Here is a 25,794-nt window from a genome sequence, read left to right as displayed (position 1 = left end):
GTGCATGCTCTGTAGTAAACAGGCTGTGTGCTCGGCAGCAATAATTGGCAGCCAAAACTGCATCACAACGCCGGCCAACGGCTCTGCTCTCCAACTCTCACAAGAGCTGTGAGGTAACAGGAGAACAACAACAGTGAGAAAAGGAGAGGAAGCTAAAGGCCTCCAAACTGGCGCTAATTACTGAACCAAACCTCGCTGTGATTTACCACTGCGCCAATGATGTCACTTCCTGAGAAGCTCTATCGCAGTTTTGTGAAGCTTTTACCAAATGGAGTTTGTGCAACAGAAGCCTCAGCAGGATGTCTAAGTGTAGGAGGCCAGCTGATCAATGGCAGAGCAGTTGGACTGCTGTACATCACACTGTCAGAATGATCTGGAGAAGAGAAGCAGTATAAAAACACAACCCAGTAATCTCTTAGCAGCACTTTCTGCGCCGCTGTACTCTCTGTCTTACTTCCTGCTGTGAAACTGTATAGCTTGCAGTCATCAGATACACAGCATCTGAGCCTCCCTGTGGAGACAACTAGGGTGGAGATTCCCTAAAGGACGGATCACAAAGCAAATCTATAACATGCACACACTCTGTTCAACTGCAGAGCTGTGTTTCCACAGAAGCTAATGTACCGTGAATCACATTTTCTCTCTCAGCTGACAATGAAATAATCTGTCAATACAGCATGCACAAACGGATCATTATACTGCTAAAAATGGATTAATAATCACATGGGCTTACAGCACAAGGAGGCACAGTGCACTTCTCAACAAAAACAACCATTCAAATTCTACAACAGAGACTTCCACTCTCATAACATGATTTAACAATGACAAATTATAACAAAAGGTACTTTAATTGTGGATATTTATGTCCTAAGATTGTTTATATTTTACAGGTGAAGATTTGATTCTAAAACAGGCATTTTGGAAACATTTTCAAACCAACTGATGCTTTATCAAGATATTTTGAAGTTGTATGATTAATATAACAATATATCAACCACAGCATCCAGACTGACCCTCAATCGTATCTTTAGATAAAATATATTGCTTGTAAACACAGCATTTTACTACCTTTGTTGGAATAGCAGAGATTCAGTGAAAAAGTAGACTATTCCTGAGATGAGCTGACGGTAGCACACAAATCAAAGAGCAGTAGTGTGAACTGTGACATTAAGCAACAGCTGAACAAAAAAAACATGATGCCTTATTATGGAAAATACAACTTGCGAGCTGTAAACTAAAGACACACTGAGCTCAAACAAAGTTTGACATGCAGAAGCTTAAACCGACCTTTATCGGCTCATTGAGCTGCTCTTCTTCTTGCATCAGACAAGTCACTCACTTTATTTGCTGCCAGCTGCTGATGCTAACAGTCAAACTCTTCCTCTCCACCTCCACAACAGAGCAGGATGCTGAAGGATACAGGCGGACTGTGGCGTGGTTTCACACAACATTTGGACAAACGTCACAGCATGACTCAGCAGTTTAAGACTCTGTGGATATTCTCTTTCTGTCTCAGCCCTCGTATATAAACACTCAAACGTGCTCATCCCGTGGTATCCATTTCGTCTTCATCTCATTCAACTCTGCAAATCTGAAGACTCTCTAATCCTTTCCCTCTGCTTCTCTCCTCCTCGTCCCTAAATCAGGCTTCCAAGCCAACGCAGCAGATTATCAAATGATGTTTGGCTTGAGAGGCAGTGTTGTGCCTCCCGCTGGCAACTTGAGTGAAATCTCTCCTCTGTGTTCAGTTAGACTATTATGATCACAGACACTGAAGTGCAGGAGCTGTGAGCTGGTGATGAGAGATACCCGAGTTGGAATCAGAAAGCACAAGCTGTAAAAAAGAAATGCTAGCTCATGTCAGCTAATCGGCTCATTGCACCAGAAAAAACAGCTGAGGTATCTGTGTGTGTGTAAAAGAGAGAGAGGATATCATCCCAGAGGTGATACAAACAAAACAATTAAACTGTAACTCAGATGATGGACAACTTGCAGTAAACACGGATTCAACGCAGCTATCTAATACCACTCCCTCATAATATTTGATTAAATCAGCCTCTCATGTAGTTGTACAAAAGATTGTCTCACAGCATCATGATTTTGGAGTCAACTACTCATTTTGGCTGAAAATAGAGAATAAGAGTGTAAAACCATGTTAGCAGTCCTATGGGGCTGCACTTATGGCAAACTGGTGCTTTGAGCTAAATGATAATGTTACCATGGCAATACGCTCACAATGACAATGCAAAAATGTTTCGTAGGCATAATGGTTACTGTGTTCACCATTTAACTTTAAAGTTGCAATGCATGACATTCGGCCACTAGATGTCGCACTATAGCACTAACATCTCAGACCAAAACAAACGTGTCATTTACTCAGTGATCAAATATGGATCAAGATTCTGTTAGTGCATTGTCTATTTCTCACCTCAAATGTTTTCATAAACATATTTTACTGACTGTTTAGCTGTAATTTGAGAAAGTTTGTGATGCGGCCGCCATCTTGGAAACAGATATGGAGGACACAGAGGGACTCACATGCACTAATATGCACGTGTGGCTTGTGTGGCTACCAAAACAAAGAACAGAGAAGCTCAGATAACAACACATGCAGAGAGTGTGACTTCATTCACTGCTCAGATCGCCATTACTCCACTATATCTTTACATAGCAAATAGTTGTTTGCTGACAGCCACTGGACCTTTAACATGACAGCAAATTGTTATAGCATCTTTTTTAGCACTAAACCAAAGTACAGCTGTGGCCGATGGGGACACCAGTTTTGCAGGTATTTGGACATACTTCATTTTGACCTGATGATGGCACTATGAACAATCTGAGGATCATCAAAGAAAATACAGCCTTATAGCCAAATTTTAGTCAGATTTTAGTTGTCACTTCCTACATATACATAATTTTAAACTTTATTTTAAAGATTGTTTTTACTGTAAATGTGATGGTTTAATGGGGATTTTATTTATTCACAATTGCTGTTTTTTGAAAAGATTACCAGCTTTTTCTATTTTCCTTCATGATTTTACATACTTTCTAAAATTTTCTCAAAGCAGAAAAAGTACTGAATATGCACAATTAATTAGGTTACAATTAATACTACATCTTTGAAAACATTTAGAACTTAATCTGCTTTTACTTTATTTTGTATTATTTAATTTAATATTTTTTTTCTTCCTATTATTATCATTGCCCTTGTCTTTTCTATTTGTCTTTAAGACATGATTGTATTTTCAATTAATGTCTAACTTATACACCCGATCCTTTCCAGTTTATAAAACAGAATGGAAAAAACCCAACCACCTTAGTTCTTTAAGTTCCAGTAGGTTTAGGGTATGGGAAGCTCAAGTTTACAGGTCGTTAAGTTCCAATAGTGGAAAAGCAATTTTTGTGGACTAAAGGACAAAGTCAGGGGACCAACAAAGCCAGTATGATTCATCCTCTGCAGACAACGAATGACTCTACCAAATTTCACAGCAATCCATCCAAAAGTTGTTGAGTTATTTCAGTCTAGACCACAGTGGTGGACAGACCAACAGACTGACATTGCCATCCATAGAGAGATGCCACTAGCATGACTAACAATATTGAGCAGATAGAGGGGGATGACATGCAACACAGTTCATCCATTACTTACTTTTACCATCCTTTAAATCACTTTACCAGCTCTATTACTGTAACAATTGCTTTGTCATCCTGAAATGAAAAGTTGGATCTACACTATGTTATGAGATTAAAAAAAACATGACAGGAAACATATTTACATTTAAACAGGTTTGGATACTAATTTCCAGTTGCACCAAACCCTAATCAACACCATAAACCATGTGGTGGACCGGAGGAGCTTTCCCTCCTATCGTCAAACATTCAATTAGATCAAGATACATTACCTGCCTGAGGGAATGAGAGGGAGATCGGCCCGTTTTGCCAGAGAAATGAACCATAAATAAAATGTAAACTTGCACTGCTTTCCAAACCCCTGCACCTAATCAACTGCTAGTCACTGTGAGATAAAACACCACCCCCAAGGACCACTTGCAATCATCATAAATAAAATGGATTCATAGCTGTTGTTCTCTTCTTGACTGCACTGACTGCAACCTTGTTAAATATGCAATTTTCTCCTGCCACTGTTTTGTTCGTGCTGCCAAAGACTGTTCTGTCTGCTTGAGACAGCGATACCTGCATGAAAAGGAGAGGTTTGATGTTTCCCCTGTCATCGGCTTCATCTCGAAAGGCCCAGAGCTGGTAGAATATGCATGAGTAGTCTTTTAGTTGTGCTCTGCATGTTAATCTAAAATTGAGACCCTGATTATAGAAATCCTGCTGTTTAAAATGTATTCTGTAAAAACAAATCTTCTCCAATCAATTGTTAACAAGCCAATAAACCTCAAGTGACGTGAGGGGGGGAAACCAGTGCGAACCAGACTGTTTAGCTCTCATTTGCAGCATGCTGAAAGACATAAGAGCATATTGAAAAGCCTAAAGGAGAACACAATATAATATATACATCTTTATTTAAAGAGTGTCAGCTTTAAATCTGCATTAATTGATTATTTCAGGCAATTTTCTCAAGATGATTTTTTGGAAGAGAGGGATGTGACAAAGGTACAGACTCCCCAGACTCAGACTAGGGATGTCACAGTTCATGTTGGGCATCTTAACCTTTTCTGGTCATTGTGAGCATGTGGACATCTTACCACCTGTAAAGTTGTTATATGTTAGTAAACAGTTCACTATTTAGTGTTCAGCAGACATGCAGCATTAGCATCTATTTGGAGTCGTGTTTCTGGCCACCTGACAAATTTAAGTCCAATATTCACTCTCCTTTTAGCTCTGTTATCGTTTCCACCCACTTTTGAGGGACACATCTCTCTTTAGCTTGCTAGATGAAATATGTTCCCCACCTTGTTACTAACTTTTTGTTTGTCTACTGTTTGGTACTGGGCAGATAAGTTTATCAGAGCTTTTTCACTGAAAACAGCTGCCTGCTGCAGTCAATAATGAGGTTGATGACAGCGGATTTTATCAGCCAGAACCTCAAAATTCTGAACTAAACAACACTAAAAATGCTTTGAAGAGCTGAAGGGAACTGCAGAGTTGCGTGATAATTACATAAGGTGACATGATTCATTGTCAATATAAAAAAATAAACTGTATGTGCAGCTTCAAAGCAACTAAACCACCACTGCAAACTACAAAAGTGCAGCAGATGGTTTATATGGTATATGCTGACTGCCAATCATCATGTCAACCCATTGTTTACTTCATATGCATGTCATATACTTGTTGCTCTGTTGCTTAGTTTTGCCCGCAGCTTCTTGTTGACGCAGTTTATCTGTGTTTAGCATATGCTGTCACACATTTCATGACTGTCAAAGAGGGCCTTGACATATTGTGTAGAGCAGCATCTACTTGTTAGTTGAGGCTAACAATGTCATATAATTGTACATTTTTCTCTGACAGTTTCCTGCAGTTTCGTCACACATGATTCGACCTCTTTAGAGCTCTGTCGCTTGCCTCAAGTTGTTCTGAAAACTCACAAATCAAAGCGATGAGTGACAAACCTATTTTATGGCTTAGAAATGCTGATGACTGACATTCAACCTTTGTGGCAGCATTTGTGATTGTGAATCAGTGACTTCAGCGAAGACATCATTTTTCATTTGGTGTTTATATTATTTTGTCTACCCCCTGTAGTTTTCCATCAACACCAAAGAGCACCTGTGGTGGATTTTCAACTCTTCCAATTACTGCGGGTCACAGCTAAGCTCTCCATTAATCCACACAGACCAAAGGTGGAATAATGGTTTAATAATGTCTTTATAGCAGACAATGGGGTTGACGGCATATTTGCACAATCACATGAGGGATGTAATGAGACTTCTGCTGCTTATCAGTACTCCCATTTATTTACATACACTCCATGGCTCTGTGTGGACACTCAAATATTACACCCATATGTGACTGTTAAACTTGTCATTTTGAAATCATGGACATGAAAACAGTATGTTGTGAGAACAGCCAGCACTCTTCTGGGAAAGCTTTCCACAAGATTTTGGGCCCTGGCTGCATGAATTTCTTCCCATTCAGCCACAAGAACATTATAGCGAGGTCAGTCACTGATGTTGGGTGATCAGGACTGGTTCCAATTCATCACCAATGGTGTTGGATGGCATTGAGGTCATATTAAACTGAGTAAATCATCTCTTTATGGATCTCGGATGCTTTGTGCATGGGTTATGTACTTAAGATACTCTTAAATTGCTGCTTGGGAGAAAGACTTAGACACAAAGTGATGATGATTATAGGAACCTCCGTCTGAAGATAATACACAAATGCTCTTAAATATAGCAATTATTGTGTTTATAGATTTTGCTTATGAACATTTTAAATATGTCCTCTCTATAAAATGTTATAAATACTACACTACATGTGAACACTTTAATAAAAATGTTCCTAAACTGGAAGTTGGGGGCTCAAATAGTAGTATGTTAGGATATTTTAATGATGCCTTGTGCGATTGCATCTCTTTCTCAAGTCTCCAGGAGCTGTAGGCCTCTGCTGCGATGGTTTTGGTTGGAGGATGGTGGTGTTGGGGGATGCGAAGAGGGCCGACGTTGTCCCTGAGGGGGAGAAAGGGGGCGGAGGTTTTTTGCACAATCTGCTCACCACCTGCTCAGTGGAACGGGAGGGGCCTTTACTCTTTCTACACCTCATTGTGTCTTTATCACACAACACACAAACACAGATCACTGAGGTGTGTCTGCTCACAGCGCACAGTTGATGCAACATCCCCCCAATCCAGCCTCTTTCTGAAGGCTGAATGAGCTGTAGCATGACTGGAGTGATGACTGCACACTCCAGCCACGCTCAACAAACCAAACACCTGCTTCCTGTCTGGCTGCACATGCTCAGTAGGCCCCCAGGGGAGTGCTGTGTGTCTGTCCTGCTGCTGCTGCTGTGTGGACTGGGTCATTCCTCATTAGGTCCCATCTGGCATCAGCGAGGACTTGAGTCTAACATGCATTCAATTGATTTTTCTTTGAAGCTGGATGACACTGAACCTGACTCGGACCCAATCGTAACCACAATCTGTGTTTTCCCTGCATCCCTTCAAGCTTCTGGAAGATTCCACCTACAGCTGCTTTCACTGCAAAACCTGCTGGAGCTGATCCTAAAAATGGACCTGTGAGAAAACCTGAGTCAAAATAACCTTCACCCCCTCATCTACCAAAAAGTGCAAACACTGCTCTTCTGCTCAGAACAGATTTCTTCAGAGGAATCTCTCCTCTCTGTAAGCATCTAAATAGCTATCAAAAGTGACATGCAGTCAGTCTAAATACAATACTCTTCTGTGATAATGAACTGATTATCTTTGGATTTTTGACTGCAAGTTGAACAAAACAAGACAATTTGAAAAGTAACCATGGGCTCTGGGAACACGTGATGGACGTTTTTAGCTGATATTTTAAAGATTGCACGAAAATTTAATCGATTAATAGTCGTTAATTGCAGCCCTATATTTGAGTGTAGTGAGATAACATCAGCCATGCCCTGAAGTGCCCTATAGACACAGAGTCATGTTATCTGTATCTAAAGTATTTTTAGGCTGCTTGGATATCAAGCAGCAAATTTAAAGACAATGCCATTGATTTTTTCTTTGTATATCATGTGTTTCTTGACTGATTTCCTTCCTTCCAGGAGGCCAGTGATTTCTATTCATTTCAGCTTAATATGAAAATGAGCTTGCAGAAGGTTGAAATGCACTTAAGATAGGGAATAGATTACAATGAACAATTATTTTCCTTTATTGATTAATTTACGATTGTGGGGTAATGGCCTAATGGTGATCAAGAAAGCTCCAACATTTCAGATCTGAGTTACTAACAGCAACCATTATAATGCAGAAAATATCCAAATTGATATAATTCTTTTCTCAGCATCCGTGTTTGCTTATTGTCTAATCAATGTAAAGCCTTTTATAGCAGAGTCTCTATTTACAAGTCTTTCTGAATTGATTTTACTGTCATGAAATTTCAGTCAGCCAAAGTAGAATATGTACAGCATTTTACCGTCTAGACTTTGACTTATGGCACACAGTGGCTGTTTGTAAGTTAGGAATTAAATCTAAAAAACTTTAGAAAATGGTCAATAATAATGTGAAGTATTGTATATTCCATTTGTAGTTAACTGGTAAAAACATGCAAAACCAAAAATAAAAAAAATAAAAAATGACATCTGGATTGCAACCGACTAGAAGACAAAGCCTCACATACCTCAGCATCTCCAACAGGATGCGTAGGTACATCAGGCACAGTCAGTATAAAATATGCGATATGCGTAAGTGAGAGCAGAAGGTAAGGTTAAGGTTGTGAATATCAGATGCTGCTTCCTGGTGTTATAGTAAGCTTATGTCAGTATCCTCTATGCTGGTAGATATTCATCAACAAAGAGCACGCTGACATACTGTAGGCTGTGTACAGTACATCAGTGACAATGCCGCATGCGTCGGCATCACTGTGATGGACCCCTGTGGAATAGCAGGAAACTTCACAGCAAGAATCTCAAATTGCAGAGAGCTTTTTCTTCACCAAAGACATAAAAAGCAGCAAAAACAAAGCAGAGCCTGTAGTATAGTACATCACGGCTATGGCTAGATGGTAGGTGGAATTCAAATGCAACATAAATATTTCACAGCTTATCACAGCATCAGTGGACGCTGTTTTGTTCTGATATTCTGTTTATGTTCAATTTTCTGTCAAGAGGGTTTCACCAAAGTGTTTTCTGACATTTGTATTCATATCCAGCAGCCAGCAACATGCGGCTGGGGAGATGAGTCACATAAATATACATCTCACATATGATGCAACTTTGGTTGTATTGCATACACACACACACACACCACTGCACCCCACAGCTCATTGCCAGCACCACTGGCATCATCATCATCACTAGCAGGGAGGGGCAGGAGAGAAAGTATAAAGAGGCCTGCTCGGTGTTTGCAATCCATTAAGAGCGTGGGCTCGTCCTTTCAGATCCTCAGTCTGGGCTCAAGTGTAGAGTTCACTCTCATTCATTAGTGTATAAAAGGCAAGAGGATATATTCACCTACAGTACTCGTTTTGGACAGTAAGCCAATGTGAGATGACAGAAATGTATCTGTAGACATCCATTTAATATCAAATAAAATAATAATATTATCTCTGGGTTTATTAGGACATTAATGGCAATGATGCTGGACTGTTGATTCTAATATTGTATCTTATATGGTTGTTACATCAATGCGATGAGGTATCGTGATTGGTCAGGTTTTTATTTGACTGGATTAGACAAAAAACTGGCATTTCTGTCTCGTGACAGTTTCTCAATTAATTTTTCAAAATATTTACTACTGTAGACCAGGAAATATATTGATACTGCAATTAAAAAATTAAATATACCATGATATAAGATTTAATCCATATTGCCAACCCCTATGTAGTACATATGCATAAAATGTCATCAGCTGTCACTGATGATTATGTTAGTGTTTAATAATAATAACTTTGTTCTTGTTCCTGTTCATGATCTTTAGCTCAATAGAATAAACCTCTTCCTTGACAAAAAAGTGATTAAGATACATTTCAGTTAATTAAGTGAGCTTTCACACTGATGTTTTGATGTTTGATCCCTAATGCTCTGATGCTTTATCCCTAATAATGTGTTTGTTCTGCCTCTTTCAGGCAGAGCAGATTATGTGATTTTGATGCTTTGCACCACGAGAAAAAAAAAAAAAAATCAAAACAGATCATTAAACCACAAAGGATCTTTGTGCACCTACTCCTCTGTCTTCACTGTTTGATCATTGTGTGCAGCTAGAGCTGTACACCTGCTCCAGCTGCTGGAACATCTAAAAAGAAACAAGCAAACAACATGGAGCAGAACCAAAGATGGAGGCTCATGTTTGCTTAAGATTTTCTCCGTGTAACTCACTATTGACTGCCTGTTTTGCAGCTGCTCATTGCAGTTCACCATATCCATCACTACTGCTAGCTCTTTTCCAATCTCACTTCTGAGTCTCTTGAAATATTAATGCCTGTGTGATACCTGAAGATGACCAGCATCGATCTGCTCCCGTTTCTTGGGAGACTTACGTTGCACTCGTCCACTCCCAAATTAATTTTAAAGTGAAATTCCACAGAAAAATCTGTAGATTATAAAACAAAAGACGATAGTAAAGTCCTGCACAATGACAGCGCTACGTTCACTGAGAAAGCAATGTTTCAGTTGTGAGGTATTAAACCTTCCTTTACACTTGAGCCACAGGATGCCAAAACTAATCAAAGGCGCATTCGACAAAATATGATTTTAGGATTATCAAACACTGAAGGCTGTGGTAAAAAGTTGTAGTTTGTGCCTTACAGTAGTGAGTCTGTAGTCATCTTAAATCAATTGAATAGATTCCAATGTTTTTTTGGAATATTTAAAAGCTACTTTCTTTTTATAGCAACCTACAGGTGTTGATGTACTCCAAAGACTAAATCCAATTCATTTAAATATGTTTTGGATGTCTTCAAAAGCATTAAATCTCTATTTGCGAAGAGACAATGCACAGGAGCCTGAAAACATGATTAATCTGATTAATAAACAACAGTAGCCATCATCATTATCATTTATCTTCATATGAGTGTTCACATATTGGTCATATAAGAAACCTGCTCTTTAAAGTCCATTTGAGAATCTAAATATCACTTTCCACTACAAATAATAAAACTTTCCTCTACATAAAACTCCCTTTTATACAAACTCAGTCTCACAGTATAGTATGACATAGCTTATTCTTCAGTGCGCTGAAATGCAAATGCAATGAGCGACCCAATAAAATGTCAGAAAGCCATTATAAATCTGGCATTTTAAAGGCCACTTCCCTTCATCATAGTCAGGTGCAAATGGCAGGACTGGTAGGTTATAATGTATTTCCATTGGTCAAAGCTTGCTTTGTAGCATTCAGTGTTAACTGAATATGCAACAGGTCAAACTACTTTACACACTTGACCAATAAAAGCTTTGTGTCTGTGTGAATCTAACAGACTAAACAACAGCGGGATAAATAAGAAAGGAAACACATCATGGTTAAAGCCTCAAAGATTCCTTAGCTGACAGAGGGGAACCCCACATTTACGGTTAAGGGTGATCATAACAAACAATGAACTGCATGAAGAATCACAGGTGTTGTAGTGAGAACAGGAGATGTGTCTGTTTTGGGTGTATTAGTCTGACACGTTGCCAGAAACATCCTCATCCTCACCGACCAATAACATCACTGTAGCATGATGCAACGAGCTTTTAAACGACAACATTTCACCACATTTTAAAATCATTTTAAAATGGAAAAAAACAAAACAAAAAACCAAAACAAATCAAAACATGTGATTCTCTCTCCAGCCAGACAATATTTAGCGACTCTGTTTCCCCTCGCTTACTGCAGCACTCACAACAGTCTGCACACCCACCTTCATCCAGCTCTGCAAGTTGATGAAAACGATTGCGCCATAAATAGCGCAATAAACCCCCCCACCCAGGTCCACGTTTAGACCACAAAACACATGATACATGAGTTCAAAATTCACTGTCGCTTACCTTGGAGAGCTTCCTGATTGCTGGCGTCTGGCGATGGGGAAGCTGCTGTGTTTCTTTTTTTTTTTTTTGTCTCCAACACCAAGAAACAAGAGAATCTCCCACCTACTCAGGGACCGTCTGACAATGAAGCACCTGCCATGAAGGCTCGCTTAAGGGAGCGTCGACTAATTTCAACTCCAGGTTTTGGATTTTGTCTCTTATTTCAGGATATGCGAATTAATTAGCCGAAACAGGTATAATAATATAATCAGCTGTCCAGATTTAAGTCACTTATTTAGCTATATTTTTTAAGCTAGATTGGTTCAGGTGATGAGAGAAGATAAGCACAGTGTGAAATCTAAATCACTAATATGACAGCACGCAGACTGAGTGGTAAAATGATCGAGGATGTATTGCCACCTACTGGAAAATTGTCTTTCTTGCACTGTCTCAAACTCTTTAGTTCAAACAAACAGTCACATTTCAATAATGAGGGCTATTGGAAACTCCCCACATGCGGTGAGTGGTCCACATAAAGGTAAATGAACATTTAAAGTGGCAACAATCAATATCCTAAACCAAATACTGCCACAAAAAGAAATTAATTTAATTTCAAGAAACGTCGATTCATGCAATTTCTTCAATTATATATTTTCACATCAATTATCCTACATCGGTTTTGTGTTAGTGTAGCATTCGTCTACATGGTCTTCCTAAAAAGGTGGAATATAGGTTAAAAAAAAAACAACGAAAAAAAAAGCAGAAAATAGATCCATCCACACCAACAGGCGGCGGTACACAAAGGAGCAGAAACCCTAATAATGAAAAAAAAAAGACACCGATGTGGCTCCACAGCACAGCTTCTCTGTGCGTTTGAATGAATCTGCTGAGCTCTGAGGCTCCGTGGTGCTGAACGGACAGCTCCTCCGCTCTCTGACGCCTGCAGGTAGGAAGCAGCTCGGACACGATGAGGGTCATTTTAGGAGGTAACTGTTTTCATCGCGTCGTCATGGGAATAATCAGTCGTTGGCACCAGTATAGGCTATAACCTGTTTTCTTGAGGGAAAATTGGGAAAACACGCAGGGAGAGGGAAACTGCGGTAGTCCTTGATTGTCCTACAGTATGCTTTCCTTCAACTAGGGCATGCGCTGGCCTATAGGAGGGCTCCCCAGTGTTTCCATGTCGAATCACTTAAATATAAAGACCCAGTTTCAGTCTGTGGGAGCTCCACCTCTGACACTCTATGATTTAACTGGGCATAGCACTGTAGGTTAGGAGATCACAGAGGAGACAGTGAGATATTCTTAGTATTCTCAACGGCCCCTAAGAGTCCCGGGACCCCAGTTAGGTGAGAAATTAGATTTTCTCAGCAGCAGACTTTACATTATCTTTAAAAGAACAGCTAGATCACACACACACACACACACACACACACACACACACACACACACACACACACACACACACACACACACTATATACTGTATGATGTATCATTCCTAATTGTATAAATCCTATCCTACCTCTTATCTGCTTATTTTCAGTAACTAATCACTCACCTGAGGCTCTAGTAGTTGTGAAATAACTTATGATAACATGATTATGTAAGTAAAAGCAGCATTATCTCCATATAAAATACTCCACTGCAGCTCTGCATTCATACATACATATATTCATTCTACTCAACTAGAACAGAAGCATTATCAGAAAAATGTATTTCAAGTTTTAAAAGGAAAATGACTTATGTTGTTGCAAAAAGCCTCTTACAGAGTCTTATCTTATTATTCTATTATTGTTTTGTTAATGTTGAGTTGAAGCTAATTTATACATTATATACGGTTAGGTAGTTTATAAAGTGTATTATATTTGATAAACTGCTCATTTGTTTTGTATGTACCTCAAAATTGTACTTCGGTGCAGGCATTGAGTGAATGTACTTATTTACTTCTGCTTACATGATGCTGAGGTTGACTTCCAGCTTCCGATGTTAAGGGGGGAATTAAAGTTCCCTTCCTCTCCAAAAAGTGTTTTGCTCATTGCTGCTTCACTCGGATGTTTGGCCTGCAGTGTTAAGAGTTTGACTCTATGAGGCTGTTTTCACATTTATTTACTGAAGGGGGAAAGGTTATTTGTGCTCACCTTAAATCTGTGATGCCATGACTGGTTTGGAGGGCAGTCATGGTCCAATATGCAACTTGAAGCCTACAGTGCACAAACACTGAGAATGGACTTTTCAGTGAAGTAGGAGACATGTTGTGTCCAGATGTTAAACTTTTAATAAGAAAAATTCTTGCATATTCATAGATTCTGGATTTTTTAAATAATGGTTAGCAGGGAAGCAGCAGTAATGTCATTTTAAGAATTTGAAACTAATTTGAAACTTTTGTGGAAAAAACATTACTCAAAGCAAAGTATTTTTATGTCTCAAAACACCTCTGGAGGGGATCTATAAGGGATTAAGGGGCTTTGCAACACTAACTGTGAAAGAGAATCAGTGAAATTGTCCCTTTTTTATTTTCATACATAAAATAAAGTTTTCACAAATCTGAAAGTGGGTTTTAAACAACGTTAAGACATTTACTACGATGTCTAACACCTTTTCACGGTTTTAAATGTTGCAAAAACACTTATTCTGCTGCTACATCATCATCATTTACATTTCCCTTTACTTTCCCCTTAACCTAAGAATCAGAATATGTGAGCTGAAGTCAACTTCAGCATCATCCTGCTGACTGTGTCCTTACTCTCACACAGACATGTTCACCAGGATGCTGAAACTGAGACTCCTCAACGCTGTAGCACCTGCATACTTCTTCATGGCTACAGCCGTCACCTTCATTTTGCACTTCTGCTTTTTCATCCCAACAATCTTCCCAAGCCCGGATACATCGCTGGTGGGATCCACAACTCTTCACACAGTTGTTTTCCTTTTCTTAATGTTCAATGCATTGGGGAATTACACAATGACTATCAAATATCCTGCTGAAAGTGCCAACGAGACTGTTGTTCCAGTGTGTTCGCCGCACTGCTCGGACAAAGTGGACGCACACTACCTCCTGAATGGTCGCCACTTCTGCAAACTGTGTAAGAAAGTTATTCTCAAGAGGGATCACCACTGCTTCTTCACTGGAAACTGCATTGGCAACAAAAACATGCGCTACTTCATCATGTTCTGCATCTACACATCATGCACTTGTATGTACTCCTTGGTTCTTGGTGTGGCCTTTCTTACAGTGGAGTACTCCATCTCCTTTGAGAACCCACTGACCTTCCTGACTCTTCTCCCCCTCTCCACCGGTTACTTCTTCATGGGTGAGTTGTTTTACAATTCCAAGTCTAGATGATCATTTAAGATAAATGACTTGCTGAAGAATTCATTTCTTCATTCTCATTATCTCCCAAACAGGAACGATCTCAGGCTTGCAGCTCTTCCTGGTGCTGATGCTGTATGTGTGGCTGGGCATCGGCCTGGTGTGTGCAGGCTTCTGTTGCCAGCAGGTGCTGCTGGTGGCCCGGGGTCAGACCTGGTGTCAGATGCAGAGGGGGCAGCTTGTGGAGAACCGCAGCCCTTGGAGAACCAACCTAAAGGATGTTTTTGGTACCCGCTGGTTCCTTGGCCTTATCCTGCCTGTGCAGACAGTGGAGATGTGCTCTGAAGACTCAGATGCACATAAACAAGACTGAGTGCTAACCACATATCATATCAATAATAGCTCCCAATAGGTCACACAAGCGTAACAAGTTATAGAAAAGGCTTTCTAGGGATCTGTATGGTGATTGAATTTGAATATAAATGGATGCTTTATGACCTCTAACGTAGTCTGTGAAATAGTTAGCTCTTAGCATACATTCCTTTAAGGACAGGAGCCATATAAGCAATGTGAAACTTTTAAATAAGTGCATAGTGTAAGTGTATCCTTTAAATAAGACAAGATAAGATGGCTTTGCATAAGTGCATGCATTCTCAGCTTTGCATTTTTGTATTATGCTACTGATTTGAACGCCTGTGCCATGCAGTGCTCTGAGATTAGCAGTCAAAGCGCGCTGTTCTTCCATACTTCCTCATAGGACGCTGCAGTGTGACATTCAGGAACTTTATGGTAGTTTTTACGACAACAATCCACTTTGATGTTAAGGGCTAGCAGACAAGAAAACCACAGTATGTACTGCTCCTCAGCATAAACTGCCAGGCTTCACATTGTTTTGACAATAAACTGTTACATGTTGAGCCTGATGTTCCTGAGGACTGAGGATATAAAACTTTATATGATGTGGTTGGGGGGAAATATGAGGATGATGTGCCACATAATTATCCAGGGTATTAATCACAATGTGCCATAAAATCATGTCTTACATGCTTACAGATGACCCCAAAGATGAGGTTTTCACTACACTGCTAATGATAGGGCCCTTTGGTAATAATAGTAAGGACTTTTCACTGTTATGCTGCAGCTACAGCTACTGTATGACATATTCTACATTATGCCAAACATGTTTTGGATTTCAATAAATATGTCTTTACTTTTTAGAGCTATTTTTGTCTATTCCTGTTATACCAATAAAAGTATTCAAATCACACTCAGTAGTTACTTTTTCGTCTTCAACAGTTACATATTCAGAACAAGCAAAGTGCAATAAATCACTGAGAGGAAATGGTCTTCAAACAAAGTTTTATGACAATTATTAGTCAAAGTGACTTTTGCTAAAGATACAGAAAGCACTTTTCACAATAACAGGAAAAAAGGCAAAATATAATCTTAGAATACAAATACAAAAAACTTTTGTAACTCTTTTTGCTCTGTTAAAACCAAGTCTGATTTGATTAGCTCTTAGTTTTACGACTCCTGACTGTAAAATATTGCAACAGTAGCATATTGTTGCTAAAATAAATACCACTACAGTTAACCATGACTTAACATTAAAACTCTTTTATAACCATTTTTACTTGTCTTCATTCTGTCCTTTCTACAGCAACTCTGGTTGTATTATCTAGCCAGGGCTGTAATTTCTTACATCACTTCACAGAGGAAGATTCACTCTTTGGAGAGCTTTAAGTACATTCATCTTTCTTGCACATGATGTCCACAAAAAAAAATACAGAAATCTAAGCAGCTCAAGCACTGATATGAAGTACAAGTACGTACAAATTCAAAAGGCACAGGCAATCAGATAAACATTCATATTCACACTGTTTTATCATGAAAGAGGAGAAATGCTCAGTTAGTGAAGAATCTAAAAATGTTGTCAGTAATCTTGTAACTAAAGTGCAAGAGTCTGGGATATGAAACTAAATGAAAACATTTAGCTGTCATTTCTATGCGTTGAAGTTTAAATTAATACTTTTTGTTAAGCTTCAAACTGCAGCAGGAATGAACACGGCAGCAACAGATCAAAGGTCAAGACAAATATAATATGGCTACGTCACTTCACTTGCTACAATTTAAGCTTTTACAAATCCCAACGTAGTTCTTACCATCATCTTTTATAAAAAAAAAGTTATAATGTGCTTGGTTTTTTTATATTATTAACACAGCTTTAGTCTTGTTGAAAATATTATTACAAATAAATAATAACAACACAAAGTAGCAAAATTATAAAAAAAAACAAAACAATGTTGATTTAGCCAGCCCTCTGTAGCCTCACTGTGACCTAGCCAGCTTGTCTCAGAACACAAGCAGTCAGTGTAGACACTTCCTGACAAAGCAAACATCTGCTTCATTCAGAGTTTCAATTACCATTAAATTTAAAGACCGTGTAAATAAAAAGAAAACTGACAGGCCATTGCCCCTTTGAGAGGTAATTGAAACACACTCCACATGTATCGACACCAAGTTTTCTATTTGACCTAAAAAGTAACAAGACTAAAAGTCTACAGCCAAGCTAGCGGCTCTGTGAGGCTCTACTTGAGCTAACATCAACATGCTAACATGCACACAATGACAATGCTAGCATGTTGATGTCTAGCAGGTATGTTTACCATGATCACTGTGTTGTTTCGGTGTGTTAGCATGCTAACATTTGCAAATAAGCACTAAACGCAAAGTTTAGCTGAGGCTGAGGGGAATGTAATGAGTTTTGCAGATATTGGCGATAGATGAAAAGTCAGGAGATCAAAGTTATTACAGTTCATCCTCTGCGGACCAAGAATGTGAGTATTACATTTCACATCAATCCGTCCAATAGGTGTCGAGATATTACCATACAGAGCTTAAATGTCAACCTCATGGTGGTGCTGGAGGAAAAGTCAGGTGATCAACAAAGTCAGTAGGATTCATCCTCTGAGGATCATGAATATCTGTACAAAACTTCATAGCAATCTATCTGGCGATTGTCGTGACATTTCAGCCAAGGCCAAAGTGGTTGACTGACCGACCAACATTGCCATCCCTCAAGCCATGGCTTAAAACGATGCTTCTATCTTTTTTACATTTATCACATTCAAGGCATGTATATGAAATTAACCCTATCTGTCCTCACATGTGCAGTAAGGCATGCGTTTATGCAATTAAGAGTTCAACATATAGAAGCCATAGCCCTATTGTAAGTGATACTTGCTATTTTCAAACAGCAGAGGCAAGAAAATTCATTATAGGCGAGGGTTTGAGACGTACGCATGCTTCTTAACTCCCACTTGGTAACAGTGGATGTGCTTCAGCTTCATGTTTGGAGTTTAGACCAGCAGTTCTTCATGTTTTTGGCTCTGTGACCCCCAAGTATAAGAAGATTTGTACCCCTGTCAGGAGCATAACAGCATATAATTTAGTTATAAGTTATAGTTGGGTTAGTTATAATGCTTGAAGAAGTGGTGTTGACTATTTCACAACAAAAAAGCTTTTATTGATAAGGTCTGAGATATATGTTTCTTTTACATTAAATAAATCATGTGACCCCCCCCAAGATTGAGAACTGCTGGCCATGACCACCAATACAGTATATTACGCAAGGACTCTGTGAGCTTTAATTCCCAACTGCTCCTTGTCTGTGTCCTGCAGTGAGAGCTGGAGTTTAGACCAGAGCTGTGGGTCTCCGCTGCTCAGAGCCTCCAGCAGCAGGGCTGTTTGCTCCTGAAGCTGCTGCAGCTGGCCTTGGGTGCGCTTATTCTCTTTGATCAGCTGCTTTGTGCGCATGGTGATCCCCAGCAAGCCGCATTTGTTGAGAATGTTGTAGGTATTGCTGAAACGTTTGAGTTTGTCACTGTCTGTTGAGAGGGTGTCCTGGTCTTCGTCACCGTGGATACTGTTGCTGTCAACCTCTGTCCTAAATTCATGCGTGTAGCTGAGCAACGAGCTGGTTCCTGTCAGCGGGGAGAGAGACTTGTCACCGAGTTGCTCCAGACTTTCAGCTGCCTGTGCTTGGTTGTTTGCTACTTCAAAGTTGGTGACGGGTTTGCTTGGAGTCTGCAGGGCTGGCTGTGGGCTGGGGGAGCTGTAGAGCCTGTGGCCGTGGCCGTGGCCGTGGCCGTGGCCGTGGCGTCTCCTCTGTCGCTGGTCATATCCTGAGGTCGAACTTCCCCTCATTCTGAACCTCTTAGCAGGCGCCTCCCCAGGATGTGGGGCAATTCGAGGATATGACTTTAGGATGGGCATGTAGCTTTTTGATTGTCGCATATTTTCAGAGCCAGTCTTTGGGGAGCTGCTGTTGCCATTTGACACCATGGGTTGAAGAAGAACCACCTGAGATTGAGGCATCACTTCCAGGGGTGAGGAGAAGCCCCACTGTTTCTCTGCCGGAGCCATCTGGGATGGCTAGGAGAACAAAAAAAGCCTTAATTATTTTTCTACGATAAATGTATTTTAGTATGCAGATGGAATAAGCATACAAAACAAAGTCCAATGTAAATATTATCCCTGAAATTAAGTCAAACTATGAAGTATACAATAAATGCTGGATTAACAATTACAAAGACCTGGAGTTATTACCAAATGAGAGAAGAGAACCTAGCTAAAAAAGAAACTTTAAAAAATAAAACCGGAATGGCTGGTAGCTCAGCTGCAACAGCTTATCAACTCTCTTATAAATTGCAATAAAAATCTCAACAAAAGCCCCTTTATGTTACTGTGATGAAACTGTTATTCTAAATATCTGTTTTAAAAGCAAGCTCCCCTTGGTTTAAGTCAAATTTCAGAGGAAAATCTGGGTTAATAGTGATCTTAAGAGCAAATCTGAAACACATGTTTACAGGCTTCAGTTAAAAGCCAAATAAGCAACGCCAAGAATAATATAAACCCTAGGCAGAGTGCTAGGCAGAGGCAGACATACAGCACATTGCTGCGTTTTACCTGCTTTAGGACGAAGTTGTTCATAATTATCATTGGAGACAGTCCACCGTATGAGCCTCCCATCACAGCCACCTGCGGACCGGTCGCGTCCTGGCCGACTATGGACCCATTCCTACCTGCATCTTCGGAGTCAGTCAGATCGACTGCACTGAGATACCCCGAGCTGGCATCTAAGCAGGAGAGGACAAGCATATGGGCTTCATCATGTTTAAATGCAACAGATTTACCATTCTATTGTGCCTGAAGCAGAACATTGGTATTATGAAAACAGTGGCAGATGTAGATGAACATCTCTGGAGCACCTAGAAAAGGATACCATCAACCTAATGAGGACAGCTAAACCAAATCCAGGTCATCCTTTATAGTGTAAATAAAGGTCATAAGAAAAACTGACCTAATACAGGCTAGCCTACATAGAAAATGCAACCTAGATCTCTATATTTGATTAGACTTTGTTTATGTCTTGATAGTCTTTTTTTGAAATCAAGAAAATTCTAATTATATACAGGTAAATGTAGTTCACAACATGTGCTACTCTGGCACCACTACCACATAAGTCTCTTTACTAACTGTAGAGAAATACAACATGTGTTGGAACAAACACAAAACTCACAGGTTCATCTCTGCAAAGCAATGTAATCGAGTCAAACCTGAGAAGCCTGAATCTCGATCCAGGTCATGCTTGGATGTTCCGAGGTGTGTTGCCCTGGTGAATGGCGGTGTCCTGTGTCTGTCTGGTCTTCTAAAGCCGCTCATGCTTGTCTCTTCTGGAAAAACGGAGAGTTAAGATTTGAAAGTTAACTGACAGGATCAAAACAATCTGGACTGGGCAGGAGCAAAAGTCTGGCAAGCTTCAGAGAGAGTTTGATCAGGTTTTCCTTTGAGGACATGTCTTGGCAGAGACAAGACTTTAAGTTGATCAGCACACAGTAAGGAGTCCAGTTGAGATTTGTTCAAAGAGAGCTTCTGTCTTCTTCTCCCATGTTTATGCCTTGTTGGAAGGGAGTAAATCTGTTTGCTTAGAGGGCAGTTCACTGACTGGATTACTATTTAATCTGTGATTATATAAATTTAACTTGGTAAATTTATATAATTGGTAATTTGGCACTGATGGGTCAGTAGGTCAGTTCTATCTCCCCGATCAGCCTACTGCAAGTTACCAGCTGCAGAATAAAAGCCAGGCAATAAATATTATCTTAACAAACCTGTTTGTTTATTATGTATTTATTTCAACAGTACTTTTTAAGGTGTACTTGTATTATATTATACAGCATGATATTGACAGTCGTTTACTACTTTGTCAACATTATGAGGAGAAACTTCTGCACACACCAACAAATAAACAGGATATTGTATTTTTAAAAGGGACAAACAGATCGAAACAACTTGAAAACGCAGATATTACTTAAAAGTTGTGACTATTTATTAAATCAAATAGACCTGTCAGTCCCATGAGAGATGCTTCTCACCATATCGAAAGTAAGGTAATAAAGAAAAGATGTCAAGGAAAACAATAATCATCACAAGCTAGGAGTCTGAATACCAAAAATTAAGACATTCGCTAAATTTAGCGTTATGTTGTTGTTTACACAAACATCTTTATCAACACAGACTATTAATGACAAACTAAATTGCTGCAAACATTTAAATCCCCCTCCCGATGAGCCCACTCTGTTATGATTGGCCAGCTTTCTGGAAGCTGGCCAATTGTATCAAAGTCGTGTTAAGTTACCACCGATGAAAACCCAACATTTTCTGCTTTACTGCTTTATATTAAAAGCTTTTAAATGGCTAAATAACGGGAGACTTTTATTTTGAAGAATTCACAGGAAATGAAATGTGTTCCTCACCAAATTAGCTTTGGCGGTGCTAAAAACTGTGTGACACCACAACATATGGAGATATTTGTTCAGTGGATAAGTTAGAAATAATGCAGAGTGGCCATATAAAGAAATCCGTCACAAACCAACATCGGGTCGGGCTGAAAGTAGAAAAAACATTGGAAACCAAGCAGTCACAACAATCTGAAGCCTAAGCTTTTTGCTCACAGGAATTACTTCTACATAAGTTTACCTCATTATTTGACACTTTGGCCATCTTTAATATGAACATCTGATATTGTGACATTGTATATATGACTGAAAATAAGGAAAAGCATAATAGGTCCCCTTTAATGTTAGCTACGTGTGTGTGTGTGAGAGAGAGAAATACATCTTGCCTTATGTAAAATAAATAATAATATATTTATATATTACAGCAGGTGTGTTTCTTATGTTTCTGATTGTAACTGCCTGCCAATATAAGCCATAATACTGAATCTATTTAGGATTTCTACATAAGACATTGCTTAATGTAGTATATTTGCCACACAGAATAACAAAGACAGTTCTTACAGTTACAGTTCAGGCAAAAATGAAAAGATAAAATAAATCTCTGCAATATAAATGCACAATTATGACATTACATTCATGAGTGAAAGCATGATTTGCTCTCTTGGAGCTATAATAATCAAATTTCTGCATGAATCTTTGTTTTTTGGTTAATTCTAGAGCGGCACAGTTGTCTTACGTTCATTAATTTGAGGAAAAAACAGTAGTGATGTAACTTATTGGTGGAAAAATACAAGATTATAAAGACAACATAAGCCTCTCTTCACCAAAGGTTCCAGTTACAGCAAGTTTAAAACTGGACCCGATTAAAATGGCTGCCATGTGGTTTCATCCCGGAATGACAAGTCACTACGACACGTCGCATTTAGTGTTTTATGTCTATGGCTGCAGGTGACTCATTTTTTGTAGATATAATTTATATAATAAAACATTAGCTTAGCTGCTGCCTGTAGCCACGACAGTCAGTGCTAACTAGTCTAGCTTTACCGTGGCAACCAGCTCATCAACAGGCGATCTATATTTGGCTAATAGTGTTATTTTTTGCAAACCTTACCTCGCGTCGTAGGATTATAAACAAATATCCGTTTATAGGGGCATCAAAGGTTTTTGTTTTCTCGACTCTGATCTAGTTTCTTCCTCTTCTTCTTCTTGTTTTGGTGTAATCATGGCGGATGGCAGCCAGCGTTAAAGCGCATTACCGCCACCTGTGGTGCGGGAGTGTGGACTACAGTTATCGAGACCAGTGGTTCCCAACATGAGGGTCGGGGACGCCACAAAGGGTCACTGGATTAATTTTAGAGGTCGCAAAATGATAGGACTGGAAAGGACAACAGAAAAAAACATATTTCCTACACTTTTTCTAAACTTTCCTCATTTTTTTGCTTTATTTATTATGAATTAGTGTATTTTATCTCATCTAGCCTTCAAAAGTCATTGAAATAAAACAAAATAAGTCCTTTTACTTTTTACTTACTTTTTTATTTACTTTATTTTAAGGCATCAAAAGCCAAAAAGGTTGGGAACCACTGATCTAAACCTATCTGTCATAAAAAAAAAAAAAAAACTAGATCATTAAATGAGCCCAGTTTCTCTCAAGTAGTGAAATAAACACCCAACATTAAATATATTTTTCAGACTGAGTTATTCCACTCCAAACTTCCTGAGGTTCTCCTTTAGTGTTTCTCATTCAGTAACATGTTGCCAGATGACCCTCTATTTGACAGTGGCCATAACCCGGACTGAAGGATGTTTGCCTATTACATACAGTTTTTCAGGTCTGTCTTAACACAACAGTCAGGTGCCCATATTGAAACAGGTTTTTCCTGCTGTCATTCCTACTGTTTATACTGACTATTAGGAGATCCTCTCCAGACGCCCTTACAATGGAAGTGATGGGGGACAAATTCCAGGCTTCAGCCGGTCAAATAAAGTAGATATCTTGACTGACAGTGTTTTGCTGTTCAGCTGCAGAGGAAAGGTTGTTAAAAAAGTAGGAATTTGCCACTAAAAACTGTAACTTTGAAAGATATTGCATTGATTTGACCAATTTGGACGTCTGAAGCCTCATATTAGCTTAAAATAAACATTTAAATATATTTTGGCACAGTAGGAGGGCTGTGGATTTTATACCCCATCACTTACATTGTAAGCGCATTATGAATAGATCTCTTAATGGACGGTATGAACAGGAGAAATGATTACAGCAAGAAAAACATGTGTCACTGTTCATTTGAAATGTCTCTGAGATATTTTCCTCTTTAGTGCTCCTTTGAACTGACCTCACTGCGTCCACTTCCAACTGTATTGTGTAAAAATGTCGCTAACAAGTCCACCATTTCATGACCCTTCTGTGAGCTGGAATTTATATACATTTTACTGAAATATTCGTATTTTGATGTGTGCATAAAGTGGTCTTTTAAAAGAAACTTGTAAGGCTGCTAACTAAAAGAAAAGCCTGTAGTCTGTATTAGGAGGATCCTTGGATTCGTATGGTGTATGGCTGATAAAGTGCTTGTCACATGTCTTCAACCAAAACTGCAGTATTTCCAAAACCTTTATGTACTTGCATTTTTCCAGATTATGGAAATGAATTAACAATGAAGGGAGCAGCGGGGGTGGTGTGTTACTGTGGGAATTTATCTTTTCTGGCTCCAAGTCATGTCTCCAACTACACTATTGCATCTTTAAGCAAAACATTCTCCCTCGGTTGTTTCCCATTCCCATCATGAGGCGTGCCTTTGTTGTTTGGATGTCGGTCCTCTGAATGTCTTTGAGGACTTGCCCAGTAATTCATCATTAGCTACTTGTGTCTAAGATGCAGCAGCATTTCATCAGCCTTTCACCATTTCATCACCATGAAAAGCAGACAGAGGAGTAGTTCTCAAAGGTTGGGCTTGCAGCACTTCCAGCTTCTTTGATGCAGTTTTTGCTGCTGATCCATAGACAAAAAAGCACTCTTTTACATATTTTTAAGTGCACACCTACTCGCTCCCCATTATGGCCATGTTAAACATCTCATCATACTTTATATATCTTTTACCCATACATCTTTATCTTTGTGTCAACAGCTTTTTTACTATTGAATGTTGATGTTTTGGCTTTTTCTCATGACAGCTTCAATCCCCACAAATATCACATTTTCTCAACCACATTAACTGCCTTATATTCTTTATTCTTTCCAATAATTAAGGCTACATCGTCAGCAAACAATGACCTACAAATATCATACTGGACTTAGGATAAAAGTGTCCCAATTCTGACTTGAATAAATATATCAAATTAAAAAAAATCCAATTCTTCCTCTAATGCCTATTATATCTAGTTTCATCATTAAACCCTCCTTCCATACTATCATATACCATTTCCACATTAAAGAAATTATAAATTCTTTTTTAACCTGAGCTTTCATGTCTGTTTCCAGATGAATGACAAGGTCCATGGTTCCTCCCTACCCTTGATAAAACTGCTTTTCTACTTTGCATGAAAACTGTTTACTTCTCTGATCATTGATTCTCAAATGTGACGTCAGAGCTATCAAGTCCTCAACATGCAAGTTTCCCCCTTCCAGTACTTTATTATATAAACCTAAAAGCATCATAGATGCCAGAACACCTTTTTAACATAACAAAGATTTCATCCTTCCCAGGAAATGTTAGTCCAGAATGTATTATTGCTCTCTTAATTGCATCTTAAGTAAATGATGCATCCATTGTAGTGTTACTATCGCCCCTTCTATCAAGAATTTCAGGATCAGCTGCTCTTGTTATTTCTCTTCCTCTCTATACCCTCCTCAGTCATCTCCCATAGTTGTTGATCTTCCAGCTTTGTGACAAAAAGTCTGCCAGCTTTGCATCTTTGCTGTCCATACAATTGATACTAGTCAATTGATATTCTTTAATAGGCATCACTCCCAAAGTGGTGCTTGAGTAAGTATTGAGTAATAGATCTTGGCCATTTATAAGGAGCAAACTTGGCTATATAGACAAAAATATACATCTTTGTAGTTTACTTT

At 39.1% G+C, this 25,794-nt stretch overlaps 3 protein-coding genes across 7 annotated transcripts in view; 1 reads left to right on the top strand and 2 right to left on the bottom strand.

The window, feature by feature from the left end:
* The window catches only part of tmem63c (transmembrane protein 63C), a 30,452-nt gene extending 18,686 nt beyond the window's left edge, over positions 1-11,766 (bottom strand). For both annotated transcript variants that reach the window (XM_042389223.1, XM_042389224.1), the window contains exon 1: positions 11,635-11,766. The gene's annotated coding sequence lies outside the window, so the exon portion shown is untranslated. The remainder of the gene's footprint in view (positions 1-11,634) is intronic.
* On the top strand, positions 11,507-16,158 carry zdhhc22 (zinc finger DHHC-type palmitoyltransferase 22). 4 transcript variants are annotated; one of them, XM_042389229.1, is made up of 4 exons: positions 11,507-11,814; positions 14,369-14,698; positions 14,849-14,926; positions 15,021-16,158. In XM_042389229.1, the coding sequence occupies exons 1-4, from the start codon at positions 11,772-11,774 to the stop codon at positions 15,296-15,298; spliced, it is 729 nt and encodes a 242-aa protein (XP_042245163.1). In that variant the 5' UTR covers positions 11,507-11,771; the 3' UTR covers positions 15,299-16,158. The 4 variants fall into 4 exon arrangements, with proteins under 4 accessions (XP_042245163.1, XP_042245159.1, XP_042245161.1 ...); XM_042389225.1 differs by having other exon boundaries at positions 14,369-14,926; XM_042389227.1 differs by having other exon boundaries at positions 11,729-11,867; positions 14,369-14,926.
* A 109-nt stretch (positions 16,159-16,267) lies between these two features.
* On the bottom strand, positions 16,268-22,996 carry cipca (CLOCK-interacting pacemaker a). Its single transcript, XM_042389393.1, has 4 exons — positions 22,837-22,996; positions 20,544-20,660; positions 19,894-20,063; positions 16,268-19,359 (listed from the first exon to the last, which is right to left on the bottom strand). The coding sequence occupies exons 2-4, from the start codon at positions 20,647-20,649 to the stop codon at positions 18,550-18,552; spliced, it is 1,086 nt and encodes a 361-aa protein (XP_042245327.1). The 5' UTR covers positions 20,650-20,660; positions 22,837-22,996; the 3' UTR covers positions 16,268-18,549.
* Between the last annotated feature and the right edge of the window lie 2,798 nt (positions 22,997-25,794).

This window comes from Thunnus maccoyii, chromosome 16 (genome assembly GCF_910596095.1).
Source record: "Thunnus maccoyii chromosome 16, fThuMac1.1, whole genome shotgun sequence".
NCBI lineage: Eukaryota > Metazoa > Chordata > Actinopteri > Scombriformes > Scombridae > Thunnus > Thunnus maccoyii.
This window is presented reverse-complemented; position numbering and strand designations above follow the sequence as displayed.